Source organism: Melitaea cinxia, chromosome 21, assembly GCF_905220565.1.
Source record: "Melitaea cinxia chromosome 21, ilMelCinx1.1, whole genome shotgun sequence".
NCBI lineage: Eukaryota > Metazoa > Arthropoda > Insecta > Lepidoptera > Nymphalidae > Melitaea > Melitaea cinxia.
Window position 1 is genome coordinate 10,651,686 of NC_059414.1, and position 16,196 is coordinate 10,667,881.

The following is a 16,196-nucleotide window of genomic DNA, read 5'->3' on the forward strand; positions in this document are numbered from 1 at the left end:
ACGTGCTCTCCGAGGTACGGTGGGAAGACCCACAAAGACGGATATCAAAACCAGAAAGAAATATTTGTACAAATATCAATCCCGAATGGGAATCGAACCCGCAAACCGTTGCACTCTAGGCGCACTCACAGGCGACTACTCGCACCACTAAGCCGGAGCGGTTGTATTATTGATAACTTAGATTATTTTTATGTATTTGCGCATTTTTATTATGCGTAATATCAATCTTTACATACTAATATTAAAAAGCTGAAGAGTTTATTTGTTTGTTTGCTTGAACGCTCTAATCTCGGGAACTACTGATCCGATTTGAAAAATTCTTTCAGTGTTAGATAGCCCATTTATCGAGGAAGGCTAAATAATATTTTATTACCTCTTTTTTTTAAATTAACGTGAGTGAAACCGCAGGGCACATCTAGTGATATTGTAAATACAATTATTACTATCGAAGATATATTGATTGAAAAATTAACATACAGTCGTAGAGCATTGTAGAAACGCAGATTAGATTCTTATCCTAAAAGTTGCACTGGATTTGGAGTAAGAGTGCTTGAACAAATTAATTTTAAGCTAAATAAAAAAGTCAATTTGTGTCAGTTGCAACACGCAACTGGAGTGAACTCCTTAAGGCGATACCCGTGATGTTTAAAAATATGTTCATCTCTTCCTCGCAAGAGAAGAGGCGCGGTAAACATCAGGACCGTCAGGACAGGTCGCATCACTGCCTTACACGATTTCACTCCTCATATTTTTCATATCGTTTTTTTTATGGAGTAAACTCCAAGTAGGAATCTTGTTTGCCCATTACTATCGTATGCACTAACTAATCATAAAATCGTATTACGTACCAAATATTAAAATCTTGAAACCAAAGAGGTTATTGGGTCACTCGTTAACAAATTGACGGAATTAAAAACAGCTGAACAAATTACACTGCACAGAAGTAAACAAATAATCCTTGACATTAAAAAAAGCGTTTAATTGCTTCTCTTTTAACGATTTTAATTGCCTTGATTTTGTTCGTTATCGCTGACTTAAATTTAAACAATCAAAAAACAGTTAACTTCCGAATTCCCCAATATTAATTTAATCAGTATTTTTATATGTCACTTGAGAACATTACGAGTATTATTTTGCCAAGATCTTCTGTAAGATTGAGGCGCTCTTTGGTCGGACTGCTCCAGATTTTGAACAATAATTATATAGCCGTGACCTACCTCAGTATAAAATCTGATACTAACAGCCGTTGTGACGTAGTGGAGCGAATGTTAATTCAACCCCCGGTATCTTAACGTATTGTAGCAGCGTGGATTAAGTGCCAATATTTCTCCCATACAGTCAGTCAGTTCAGCCTATTGCAGTCCACTGCTGGACATAGACCTTCCCAAGTTCGCGCCAGACATGCCGGTTTTCCGGAATCCTCATCCAGCCTACACCGGCAATCTTACGTAGATCGTCGGTCCAACGGGCCGGAGGACGTCCCACACTGCGTTTGCGCAGACGCGGTCTCCACTCCTATACAGGCAAAAAAAATGTTTACTCCAATCTTATAACAAGGAATAAATAGAATATAGTTATTGTAAATAAAATCGATTAGCTAACGTCCTAAATATACTGATTCACAACAAACTCGTGGAAATTTCGTAACATCATTCATCATTTATTTGTTCGCATCCTGCCCATTCATCGCCGCATTAATGCGTTTTACTCAATTTGATTAATTGATCCTAAATATTTTTATATATATCAATAGATAATCTATATCTATATCTCTTCTAATATTAGATAATAATAAAAATAGATAATCTATATCTATACCTGTACTAATATTATATAATAATATATCGTTATTAAAAATAGAACAGCGTAGCTATGAAACCTAATTTTTCTTTTATAAATTACAACATAACACATTAACGTACACGATATCAACAAACTCAAATACAAGATTAATCAAAATTTCAACACGTACTCACTGTCCGTACTAAAAGCTTTATATTTTATCAAAGCGTTTGACGGTGGTCCACGATTCATCTCCCATCGGAGTCTGGATAGTAGGGTCGCCATGAAAAAATATTAGTAAAACTTTTTACAAAACGTTAAAAAAATTATTCACAATTTTTTTTGCGTATAGAAAATTTATATAATGTAAATAAGGTATGTTAATAAAATTAAAAAGATTAAAATAATGAAGTTAGACAAAATATAACAATGTTAAAAACACACAATTGTGTTTTAACGATATAATAAAATAGAATGATTATGTCCATAAATAGTTACAAATAGTACGTTTCGTTATTAACCATTATTTAACAAAATACTGTACTTAAAAATAGAAACAAAATTATCCTTCAGATTTCAATATGGTACTCGCTATGGTGTCGCTACGCTATAAAATCAACACAAACATCTAAACAATGAAAGTCTTATGCGCTACAGAAGTACGAGTATATGTCACCGGGATATAACCCACGGTTATAACCCCCGACCATTAAAACTTTAGTGGCTTTAGCGACCTTTGAGCTAAGGAGTAAGGAGCCATAACATCAAAGTTGACAAAAATTTAAGTACAACTTTAATTAAAGTTTATGTAGTTAAAAAAGTGAATAAGCAGACGTTATATATTACACAATATATAGATTTCATTAAAGCCTTATCAATAAATATCACAATCACGAAGGTGAAAGAGAAATAAATAGTCAAACAAATTGTTTTTTTCTAAACACCTAATCCTATCTAAGAAACGATAGCCATAATAACGTAAAATAATACATCTTGTGTGGTCTACTGTACGGCGTGTCGGTGAAAAATAACCCACACGCAATACTACATACTTAAAATACGAAGCTCTTGCGACCTTAACATTGGATTACATAATACGCCTCTTAAATTGGATGCGGTATCATTTTTTACCGTTACGTAATCTGTTTAGTGACTCGGAACTAATTATTTTTAAGATAATCATTAATAATTTATTGTTTTGGTCGATTTTTTAGTTGAGTGAATTAATGATTTAAAATGTTCAATTCGATGTGAGAGCAGAATTCCTAGATGGATAAATAAGTTTATGAAATGCTCGACGATAAAGAAAAACGTTACGTCAGTAAGCTTTTCCCTGTTTTTTCTCTGCTTCTTTTCTTTTCTTTGTTCTTCTTCAGCCTCTTCTTCTTTTCTTATAAGAAAATAACTCTCTTTCGCAGAAGAGTTTTATTTTTGGCTTTGGGGAATTTTACAGTCGGTTATAATTTACAATAGCATATCAATAAAAAAGAAATATTTGATCGACTCATGTTAATATTTGACTAGCCGAATGTTCAAGGAAATAACCGCCATTAATTCTTTAATAGAACATGCAATATGTACGTCTTATTGCGAAAAATATAATGTTTTAGGTTTTTAACATATCCATTTTTAACAAATATTCATACATTCATATATACCTGTATTCTTGCATATTATACAGACATTTGTAGCTGTCAAACACACAATGGTCCTGATTGGCCCTATGCCCTATACTAGACTGCGGAACATACGACTACTCACAGATGAGCCCTGCGTATCGACCTGGTCCATTGCAAATGGCTCTTTTTCATAGGGTGCCAGGGTTCGTTGTACGTGGTCAGGTTTATTAATATTTATTAGGAGAAAGGAGTTTTGTTTTTGACTCATTGTTTGTTAAACTTTATTTTTCTTTATTGTTCGCATAAACGCTGGCGTGGAATTTTTATAAGCTTTTTTGGATTAGATTTAGTATTGTGTTAATTCATAATTTAAATATTATCCCTGTGATGGATTACTTTCGGGGATTTAATATTTAAATTATTAATTCTTTTATGCAAGTTTTTTTTAATATAAATCTCACTAACTAACATTTATGATCGTATACATCTCTAAGGGCTTGTTTTATCGGTTTCAAATAAAAATATCTAAAGATAATACGTATCCAATGTGTATTCATCAGAGTGGTATCCAACAGATAAAATTTTATAATACATATTTTTCTTATTCATCAAACTCCATTTTGCCTGTCAAATATACCTATAGTCATTCTCAAACAGTAAAACCAAAAGATATAATTTATTAGTTGAAGTAAAAAAAAGCCTAAGATCTTTTGAACATCCTGCTAGTAAAGCTTATTCGTATTATAATGCGTTTGATAACGTTATCAGCAATCGATAAAGCATTGTCTAACGATCTTGTAATCCCTAGCACTATTATTTACTATACAATGTAGCAAACAAATTCGATTCGATACTAGGTAGTTACTAATTGCGTTTTATGTTCTAGCTGTATCCATTAATATTACACATTTAACTAAATATATTACAATTTTATACCGGCATCTTAACTACCGATAGATACTTCGTTAGTATTAAAATTAATTATTATTCGCGAAACTCGGATACGACCATTATTTATGCGGATATTACCGTATAACAAAATAAAATTAATAACATAATACGAGGCATATATATTATAAATACTTCTTTTACTTCTTTACAAGGAATTATAAATAAAATAACACATATCACATAAATATATAATTCACAACCAGTTGACAGTAACCAGAGAAGATGGCTGTTGTGCTAATTCAACACTTATGTGCTTATCCATCCCTGTTGTCATTACGAATATTTGTGTGGGTTATAAAGATATTCGTTCGTGTTAGCATTTGTGTTTGTTGTGTGTTTGTAGATTTACTACAGCTAATGTGTGACTCGTTTATTTAATATAATTTTACTTATTGTAACATTGTTGTTCCAGAGATCGAAGCAGCGGAGGCGTGCAAATGGCTACGAGCTGCCGGCTTCCCTCAGTATGCGCAGATGTACGAAGGTTAGTAACAAAAAAATAATGCTTTTTGTATCAAATATACCACAAGCACACAACTGCTTTAAGCTGATGAAATCATGATGTTAATTGTGTTACGCCATGTCATCAATATTCATTCAATATTATAACTACAAATGTATGGCTTTCTACATAACAAAAAAAGGAGTGGGGAACTAAATAAAATTCAGTCGCCCAGTGGACTAAATTCGACCATAATTCATTTCAATTTTAAGTTTAAACAATATTAAGGTTCTGTTAAAGACAATACTTCTATAATAATAAACAAAAGAGTATACATATATGCGTGTGTGTCAAATACCCATATATTATGATAGTGTGTATTATTTTTTTAAATGTATTTAATGTATTTTTATGCATAATTTAAATAAAAATAATAGCATTCTGCACTCCTTATCTATAGAAACTATAAGTGTGCGACATTTCATACTCCTCTGTCCCCGCAATTTTCGTAAAAAAGGGGTACAAAGTTTTAGCTTCACGTATTAATATATAGACTAAATTAAATCTTAAATAGAACAAATTTAACACATAATCTATCATAATGGATCAATACAGTAGTTACTCTTATTAAATTCATATAAGAATCGTATAAAACCACAAAACAGAGCTAGTGATTCAAGATTAACACACAAAGAGACTGAATGTCTCAATTCTAAACCAAACAATGATTTGTTACTCAATATTATTCGATACGATCGTGAACTCAAAATCACAATATCTTTGCTGTAACTCTCAAGACGATTCTATCAATTTCCCGTTATATAATGTAGTTAATATATATCGTCGGCTTATTGCAAGAAGTCATTATGTGACAAATTCATTATTCTGAGATAAACGGTATTTTAGTTCGATTTAATTAGTGGTTATGTTGATTGGCCCCTATTATCCTAAAGATAATTAAGGTGACTAAAAATTTAATGTTTTCGAGTAGCCTAATATGTATTTTAATAAAAACAAGTAAAAATACCTAATCCTACACAGTTATTTATTTTTTAAAAACTCAAAATAAAAGTTAATGACTTCTGACTACTGTAAGTCTGTTCGGTATGTGAATTAATTATTTCTTAAATTGCAATAAAATAACGAAAATCTAATCACTTGTTATCAATTATTTATAACAGAAAGTAATTAAATGCAACTAATGAACTTTATCGAACCTAATTCTAAGCTATTTATGCTACACTTGTTTCGATAAAGTTAATTACATGGTAAAAATGAGTTCTGTATTATAATGTATCTTGTTATTTTAATAATTATCTATTTAATAAAAATAACTTGTACAGCTTAGTGATTTTTTCGTAAATGCCTGATTTCCAAAGTTGCAGTTATGGATTTAATGGTAAAGCCGTAACGCCTAAAAATTGACTAGATAGAAATTAGTGAGTTTTTGCCTTTTGTAGAATGTGCCAAAAGAAGTCCACTATAGATAAAAACGTATTTAGTGATTTTTTGCAGTTAATGAGTTCTTGCAATAAGCCGACGATATAATATACTAGCAATGTTCTGCGATATTACCCGTGGGAAATATGAAAAGGTTTACGTATTAATTTGGATCATCGATTATGTAAAGACTGTTTTGATGGCAAAATTATGGTTGTTTGAAATCGAATGTGCTAATCCGTTGTAATCGTAACGTCGTTGTATGACTCATTTTGATACTAATAAAAAATCGAGCGTGCTTTAGACCACACGACTGAAGTAAAACTTCCTTAGTTGTCCTTACAGGAATATACGAAACGTAACTCTCTCTCTCTATTTTATCTTCAATAACTTACATCTACCTCTCAACTTCCGTTCGCCTCGCCCGATCATACTTTTCGTAACGCTCTTGTCACGCATTCACCAGCTTACTGCCCAAGTCAAGCATGAGTAACAAAATTTTTACTTCAATTAATTAATAATACAACTCCGGCGATATAAATTCATTCATTCAATACATTGTGGTAGGGCACAGCAAACAATACCCTGCTTAAAATATAAAGCAATCCGTCTGGGAAAATACCTCAACGCTACAGAAAATCACAGCCAAATAATACTGTTCTCTTCCGTGGTATATAGCCAGAGCTCCTGGGGGTGGGCGGGGGTTGGGTCAGCAACGCGCTTGCGATGCTTCTAATGTTGCAGGCTACGTAACCGCCTACAATTAGGTGGGCCGTACACTTGTTTGCTCTAATAGTTTTTTCACCAGTAGAATGGAACAATACAAGCTAATAGCTAATTTTTAATTGATTTCATTTACTTAAAGAATATTTGATTCCGAGCTTATTTTAAACTAATTCTAATTAATTCAATATTTTATACTCACACATATAAAAAGCAAATTAAAACGAACAATTTAAACGATTTTTCCAATTAAACCTTTCTTAGTGAAGGAGTTCTAATTTATAAGTGTACTTACAATCTCTTATCTAACTCTAGTTGAGCATCATAACATGCGCATGAAAGAGGTAAATACACATCCCATGTCCCATACGTTAGCTGATACGAATGTATTCATGTTTCTGTCCAAACAAGGAAGTTTAATGCGATCCCGACCTGCCTCTACTATCTATTAATCATACTTATCCATTGAAATACGTTTGTCCCACATATACAGGCGGCTTTATATGCGTTATACACTAGATATACTGTATAGTTTTACTTTAATTTGCGTTCTAACATTTCAAATAAAAAAAAATCAAAAAATCAAAAATAGTTTATTTAACTGTAAAGATGCACATTACACGAAAAGAACAGTGAATCCCACACTAGGCAATGCCTGTGTCGTGGGATTCAAAAACTCAAATTAATAATTACCAGGCGTAGTGCGGCTTAAGAAGATAATAGGTATATTTAGAACTAACTATTGATAACTAATTATTGATATTATTAACTATTGATATTTAATTATAGCATAAAATTAACTACATATTGGTTTTTTAAATAATTACCTTACACATACTTATTTATATTTTGTTAAACATACACGGCCGTAGACAAAATAATGCAAATAATATGTTTTAGACCAAACAATCCACTAATATACATATTAATGATTTTTTTAAGTACTTAGATATACATATAAATATTACAATAAAACTAGGGGTGGTATGTAAATCTACAACCCCAGAACGAAAAGTAGGATCACTGCAAAAGTTACTTTTGTTTGCAAAAAAGTAGAGACATAACTTCTACTTCTTTGTAAGTTATATTATTATTTGTTTTTTTTTTTTTCTTTTTCTTTAATGAACATTTGATTCTATTTTTAGCATTCTTTGCATTAAAAAAGTATAAATATGTCTATGACCAGTGTTTACTTTATAATAAAAATTATTCCATTTCATTAACTTCCTTAGTAAAATTTGAGTGAATTATTATTTATTATTATTATATTTCAAGACAATTATTTAGTGATGATGATGATGATGATGATAAAAAGACAGCCTGTAGATGTTGTAGACGTTCAGCTGCAGATGAAGCTAAATCCTTTTCAATTGACATCTATTCTTTGCTCTACTTACTCGCTATCAAAATGTGGATATGACTTAAAATATGTGTTAAAACGTATATCACCATAAAAAACTATGGTCCGGGAGCCAGGTACGAATTTGGTGAATTATTTCTTCACAATCGAAACTTCGTAAAATGTATTTGGGATTTATATATTGAATATCGCGACCGTCAGCTGAAACTCCGTGGGTGGGGCGAGCGGTGGCAGCCTCCCACGCATAGAGAAAAAAAATCTTTTTTAGTCATTTCCTCCCACCCTAAAATTTGTCGGCTTATTGTTTACCTAATATCTTGAAGGAAAAATAAAGTCAGCTGACTATAACATGGTGGATTATACGTCAACTAGCTGCTTGAACATAAAAAAAATTAATACCTGTTTTCTTATATATATTCCAAATTTGGAATAAGGTTGGTATTTACAATAACACGTGTAATATTTAACAATGAATGCGCTAATATTACGCCGTATTGCGCCTTTTTTAAACTTTATTAAAGGAGTTGACAATTATACTTTGAAACTACGGCCTTAAATCTGTAAAAATAATATAAAAATTAACGTTCAATTATTTTTACATCATAATTTAAAAAAACTAAATAACATTGAAACGATTAATATTAAAATAAACATATCGAGCCATACCGATGACTCACACCAATAAGGTTTAATTTAATAACTTAACATTATAGACTAATATTTTGTAGTATATAAAGTATATTACTTCAAAATATAAAAGCTTTATTCTTCCAAACCTTAACTATTTTACACACAGTTCACATCCACTCTAAGTTATCTCTCGCTGATGACAATATAGTCCAAATTACCCTTTACTAGATAACGTCGAGAATAACGCCTAGTCACACTCGCCTATGTGACGTCACTGATGACAATATAGTCCAAATTATCCTTTACTAGATAACGTCGAGAATAACGCTTAGTCACACTCGCCTATGTGACGTTCCACACGAACCCACATAATTATGTATTTACGCATACATACACAAGTATAAATAATTATATTTACTTGTATGTATTATGTCTTAATGTATTATATACATAGCTGTTTTACGAAACTCAATTATGTATAGGAAGATATGAATTGCAAATATGTGTAGGTTTAGTAACGCTTGTCGTTACCGCATACGGTAAATCATAATTTATGCTTTACCTATATTTGACTGAATTTACCTCTTTTGAAAGTAACTTCATTATTTTTTGTCAATTTTCAAATCACTTACTATAGAGGTTTTAGCTGATTTTTCTCAGTATAGTCTACATTCTAAATCTGATGGTACGTTTGACAATTATATATTTTCGTAAAACGCCTAGCTTATAAAAATAGTGTGTCTTATTTATATTTTTGATATGAGTTTGTATTTTCCATATTATAGTGTATATATATATCTAGTAATACATACATATATTTATATATATAATTATCTAGTTTTCTTATGTGCCATTTTTTGTGAGATTACTTGATTACAAAACATAGTTAATTGAATAAATAATACATACATACATATAATCACGCCTCTTACCCGTAGGGGTAGGCAGAGACCACTTCTTTCCACTTGCTACGATCCTTACATACTTCTTTCGCTTCGTCCACTTTCATTATTCCCTTCATACATGCTCTTCGGTTAAATAAATAATAAATAAATATATTTAACATAAACACAAGGTTGTCTGTTCCTAAGTTAACGTTTAAGTTAAGTTAGTAACTTAATGCTTGTGTTATGGGTCCATAGCTGACTGATACAGATATACATTTTTATCGATTAATATAGTATAAATAAAATATATACAAATAAATATATAATTATATAAGGTTAGGTTAGGTTAGCCAGATTCGGAGGATTAAATATTGGAAATTGATGTACAAATGTACTTATGAAAACTAGTAAATAAATAAAGAAAAGAGTTACCTATATGACGATACAACACACTAGAAATACTTGACGATAAAATTCACAATAAAACTATATGATAAAAAACAAAAAGCCGCTAATGTGTCTGTTTCCGTGTCAACAATTGTTATGTTAATATTTATGTTTCGTATACAATTGACGAGAATTTGTAAATTATTACACCATCCAAAATATTAACCGCATTAGCACTATATAAAATACATATCGCACCTTCTTTTCGCCGACGATATCGTCATAGTTGTAGACGTTGGATGAACTAGGCCAAATGCTGGGCGGCCTAAAACGAGTCCTCCCGATGAGTCGGTATAGGTATGAACTTGGCCAATACGAAAATTAAATAGTACGAATACGAAAGTTATGTTAAACAACTAATACAAAGACCGATACAGTATCTGTCGATGATACCCTTCTGGAAGTTGTTCGGGATTATGTCTACCTTTTTTTACTATACTGGGGAAATCCTTATGGATGCTCTCCTCCCGGGGTAGAGGGAGAGTTATGTCAGACTTTTACTGGCTAAAACCCCACAAGTCTTGGAGCAATGCTTGTGTTAACATACGGAGGGGAGACGTGGACATTGACGAAGGTACTGGTCCACAAGCTTAAAGTCGCTCAAAGTGCAATGAAATGGGCTATGCTTGGGGTTTTTGTCCATACAGTCACCACTCCAGGACACGCTTGCTTCAGCGGCCATCAGTCCTGCGACACAGATGACCAGCCCACTGCCTGTTTAACTTGCTAATTCTGTGGGCTATGTCGGTTACTTTCATTCTCTCGCGGATAATCTCATTTCTAATCCTATCTTTGAGAGAAACCCCAAGAATAGCCCGTTCTAGTGCACTTTTGTGTTGAGCGATTTTAAGCTTGTGGACCAGTCTCTTCGTCAGCTCATATCTCTGTGTCTCTCTCCATACAACCAGAAAGGAATTCTGTATGAAATGACAATACACATAAAAGTAGAAATTCCTCTTGCGTAACGCAATCATGTTACGGCGCCATACTTTTTTATAACTAATTCCACAAAACAAAAAAGTATGTGTCATCTCCGACAACTGATTACATACTCATTAAGAACGATTACCGTTATATTTAAAAATTAAAATTTATCAAATTTCAATAAACAATAGTTTAAAAATAATAATAATTTAAAATCGGAACATAAATTGATGCTTGCAATTCGTATTGGTACAGTAAATACTGGAATACTAACCTGGACTAGGACTATGGACTCGCCCGTTGGCGCAATTTGTAATGGCCTGGTTCGATTCCCACCTGAGTCTTGGTGTAATATGTGTATTTATATATGTATCATTTCTATGTATATTTATCAAAAAAAAAATAGTTGTAACAGTCCCTGTAAACAAGCAATAAGTTGCTTAACATGGGAACTGATGACCGTGTGTGTACGTTATAAGATATTTATTTATTATTTTATACTTATATCTTAAGTAATAGCTGTAAACCTCACATTCAACATCACTGAGCGTCAGCGTCATTTGATACACACGATTTTACTCCTGACATATTTTTCATACTACGCATCTAATACCGTTTCTTTGAGTAAATTCCAGTAAATCTCAAAGTCTTACAATAGCCAAGTCGGATAGGAAATGATTTATGATAACCGTTTCCAATGTTACCGTAATCTTTGATAAGATAACGTTTTAAATTGCATTGTTGATATTGGACGGGATTGTGTAGGATCACTGGTCTGGAATGCACCGTGACGCCGAAGTTTGTTTTTATAGTTTTATTGTTGTCTAAAGAAATGTTTTTTTTTTTTTGTTTTTTTTTTATTATTATTATTTATTTTAAACAGCAATATATGTACCACTAAGCATAGTTGATAGTTAATTTATACAAAGATTTGAGTTAAGTCTTTGGCCAATTTCTACGTTTTTTTCTTAGAAAAGAATATTTTTTATTTAAACTGAGACTTATATAGTAGTTATACTTTCCAAATACGTTTAAAACCTTCATTTTATCCTCCTCAGTTCTTAGCCTTATGTTATGAACATTCAGAAGAATTATATACATAAAATACATAATTATTACCACAAAATCAACAAACGTACAGTAAACTTAATTTATAACTGATTTTTAAGTAAGTATAAACTTTAAACTTGGAAAGTGATAATAATATTTTTTCTAAATATGTAATTTTCATGTGAGTTAAACAACTAACTATTATTAAATTATAAATAAACTGCAAACATAATTAATAGACTACACATAATTATACCATTAAATAATTATGATTCACGATAAATATATACAAACTTACTTCTAAACAGTTTTCGTTTCTATTAGTCATTTTAACTTCTTTTTTTGTTCTTTATTGTTAAAAATACAAATAAATATTACAGTTATAAATGAAAAAAATAGGATATTCAATTTTAACAAGGTTAACAGTTTTACTGCCACTGGAAAACAAATAATAAGATCCGTTAAAATCGTTATTTGTTTCCAATGACTATAAAAAAACTGTCTCGATTACATAGTAGTCAAAAGTAAAAAGAGATAATAGAGGTATTCAAAAAGTAGATAAATTTGGTTCGAAATGACGCAAGCCTTTTATACAAAGATTCGTAATAAAAACATTCTTACTATATTATAAGACTCTAAATACAATTACATACTACTTAAAATGTAGTGTTTTCATAGACTATATATTACGAGTATGTACTTACAATATAGGATGTTTTAGAGTTCATTTTGTGCTTAAACAATATAGGATGTTTTAGAGTTCATTTTGTGCTTAACTCATAGTTAATATAAATGTGTAACAAATAAAATTATGTCCCAATGAACGTAAACTTATGTCTTAAAATCCCTAATTATATAATAATATATGTCATTTTTACAAAACAAAATACAAATAAAACATAACCGATTAGTCTTATCGTTCAGGTAAACGATTCTCATAAATGACTACATTCTTTTACTACATCTCAAGTAACCTAATATAAACCATATAATAAGAGCATTAAAGTTTCGAATTTGTTATCTGTATTTTTGCGCCAACGTGACTTAGGACAAGAAAAATTTATTACTGGTCGATATAAAAATAAACAAAATTGAACCTTCTGTTAATAGCCTAAGGACTATTAAAATCTAATAGTCGTATTTTTGAAGAGGCAGGGGGTCGGTCTTTTTTGACAGGAACGAAAACAGATATGTCAAAAATATTTTTTGTCTGTACAGATTAGTTCAGACCTCAGGTACGCGATGTTGCGGCTTGAGTAGACACAATTTAGTGACCATTTAATGTGTGAAGACCGTGTTAAAATTTATTTGTTCTGTGATTTAAAAATCGAATACTTTTATTTGTACTCTTCTTGATGACAAGTAAGTTTTTATATATTTTTTTAAACTACTTTTTGATTTACAAAATACTTTATTTTTCTCTGTATCTTTAGTTCGTTTAAAAAAAAAAAATCATCCGATTCAAAATAAAAACTTCATATTTATTCTGTTAATAATAAATAATTTTTTTGAATTCTCACATTGATATGTGAAATTCTACACCACAAGCACCGCTGTTCGGAATTATTTCCAAACGAGCATTTTCCGCTAAATTTTTCAAGGGCTTATAAAATTTGTTTACAAATAACATTAGTTAGTATTATGAATGCTTTAAAAATTTAATTTTAATTAATGTAAATTATTTTTTGCAGCATAAACAACAAAAAATAATAATTTTTTCGTTGTGGATATTCCGTTTTCTATATTTCCAAAGATAGTTTTTTTTTTTTTAATTCTTTCATTTTTTTTAGGGACTTTTGTCTACACAGACATGCCAGCCCCGTCATACCCCATCCTATATAGCCCCATCATATAAAGATAGTTAATTTAATCGTAATTCAATTTCATGAATTTTTATTATAACTTTGAAGTTACGAAATTTTAAGTTTTGGCGAATAGTCGCTCGTGTCTATGGCGTATGCAACGTCGCCAAAATATCGAGAGTTTCAAAATGAAAATCGTTGGTTGATGAATGATTGTTCATAGCGACCGTAAAAATATAAAAACTCATACTAAATTGTTGAGATATAATTGTGTTTGCATGCAAATGAAAATAAAATTAACTTCAATTATACCGACAAGTATTAATATAGCGATCATTACTCATAGTAGGAAATATATCCGCCAACCCGCATTGAAGCAGCGTGGTGGATTAACCTCTGATCCTTCTCCTACATGGGGAAAGAGGCCTATGCCCAGTAGTGGGATATTACAGGCTGAAGTGAATACCGACAAGTAATACTAGGTCGACAAAAAATAGTCAAGGAAATACGCATTATTAGAAAAATGCTTTTTAGATCTCAATAAAATTTAAACCGCTAAACCGAGGTGCAATAAAGTTTTAATAAATAAAAATAACTAAAAACAGACTGTAAACCTATTAATGCTGGGCTTTAAGTGGACAAATAAGGACATTTTTGCTCCAATATTTTTAGATACACATTTCCCTACAATAAAAAAGAATTGTTATCAGTTCACAATAAAACCGAAATCCTCAACCATACATGCTTTAACAAGCATAATTAGGGAAACTCATAAGTGCAAACATCTAAACCAAAAACAAATATTTGTAAAGATAAATGTATCCTTTCCAAATAGGAGCCTCATCACCATCATGCATCAATGTACTTATATGTCAAAATTTTGAAAGAAATGTAGCGTAGGAAGACAAAACTGCAGTGAATAGCTAGTATACTAAATAATACATCGTAAACAGTAAACATTAGTATCATCAAGTACCTATTATCTTCTACGTCAAAGGCCAGATACAAGGTATTATAGTACTCCAAGCAACTGTTACAATCGCTCAGTGTGTTACGAGGGATGTGGATCAGATGGGGCACAATGTTATCTTTGTATCACTCCCATATGTTCGGTAACCTTGACTGTTTTATATTAAACATGTGGGTAATAGTGTACCACTTTTGTAAGATAGGCGTTGCTTGCGGTTTCAACTGCATTTGTTTCGGGCAAATATTCTGCCACTACTTTAATTTTTGCGTCAATGTCATGTAAGTGGAGGGGGATCCAGGCAAATCTTACTAAATCTCACCTTAGGGAGGGAGGAGTCTAAATTGATCGAAAAATAGCTCACGTAATTAATGGATGCCCCCTAATGGTGTATCTTTTGGTTGTTTCTGGTGAAAGAGGAATAAAATTAATCACATTAAAATGACTGAAAAAAATCTGGATAGGTACTGCGGGTAGTATTACAATCGTGTAATCGGGTAAAAAGAAATTTATTCTTTATTATATCAAAACTAATTTTTACATTTCTTTTCTTACAATACAATGACACGCGAAGATTGAAAAGGCTTTTTTTAATTCATATCAATCGATGTCTTTTTATTTTATATCGAATACAAGTAAGATTATACGGTTCAGTGGAATTTCTTTACGTTACATAAATCTGAATGATTTCTATTAAGTTTCCACGGTTACGCTTCGTCGAGCACACTCTCACTTTTTTACAAAGGGCATGTGAACAAGAAAAAGACGTTTATGAAATAAAGGAAAAACAGAAAGGTATTCTATCATTATTTATGGTACATCCGCTCTTGCGTAAGTTACTCTTTAGGAATATTTTTAATATGTACTTCCTAACCGTTAAGATTATATTTCAATTTTTTTTTGAAGAAAATCTTTTGTTAGAAAACTAAGTATACTCACATTAATATACTGATTTAAGTCTTTGCCAAACTTTAGCACAACTGTTGTGCCATTTCAATAGAACTAAAGGCGTTAGAATTAGTAGGACGTAGACTTAGCACACAATCCTTCAATGATTTGATATTCAATAAATACAAATACATTTATTGATTTCATAAGAGGCGTTCTTCATATTTTCTACCAAAAAGTCTTCGCTTCAGCCTGTAATATCCAACTGTTGAGCATAGGCCTCT

The 16,196-nt window shown here is 31.3% G+C and overlaps 1 protein-coding gene across 1 annotated transcript in view; it reads left to right on the forward strand.

Moving 5' to 3' along the window:
• LOC123663874 (rho GTPase-activating protein 7) overlaps window positions 1-16,196 on the forward strand; it is a 296,925-nt gene that overhangs the window by 237,741 nt on the left and 42,988 nt on the right. Inside the window, exon 2 of the mRNA XM_045598521.1 lies at window positions 4,765-4,836. Coding sequence (XP_045454477.1) covers window positions 4,765-4,836 — 72 coding nt within the window. The remainder of the gene's footprint in view (window positions 1-4,764; window positions 4,837-16,196) is intronic.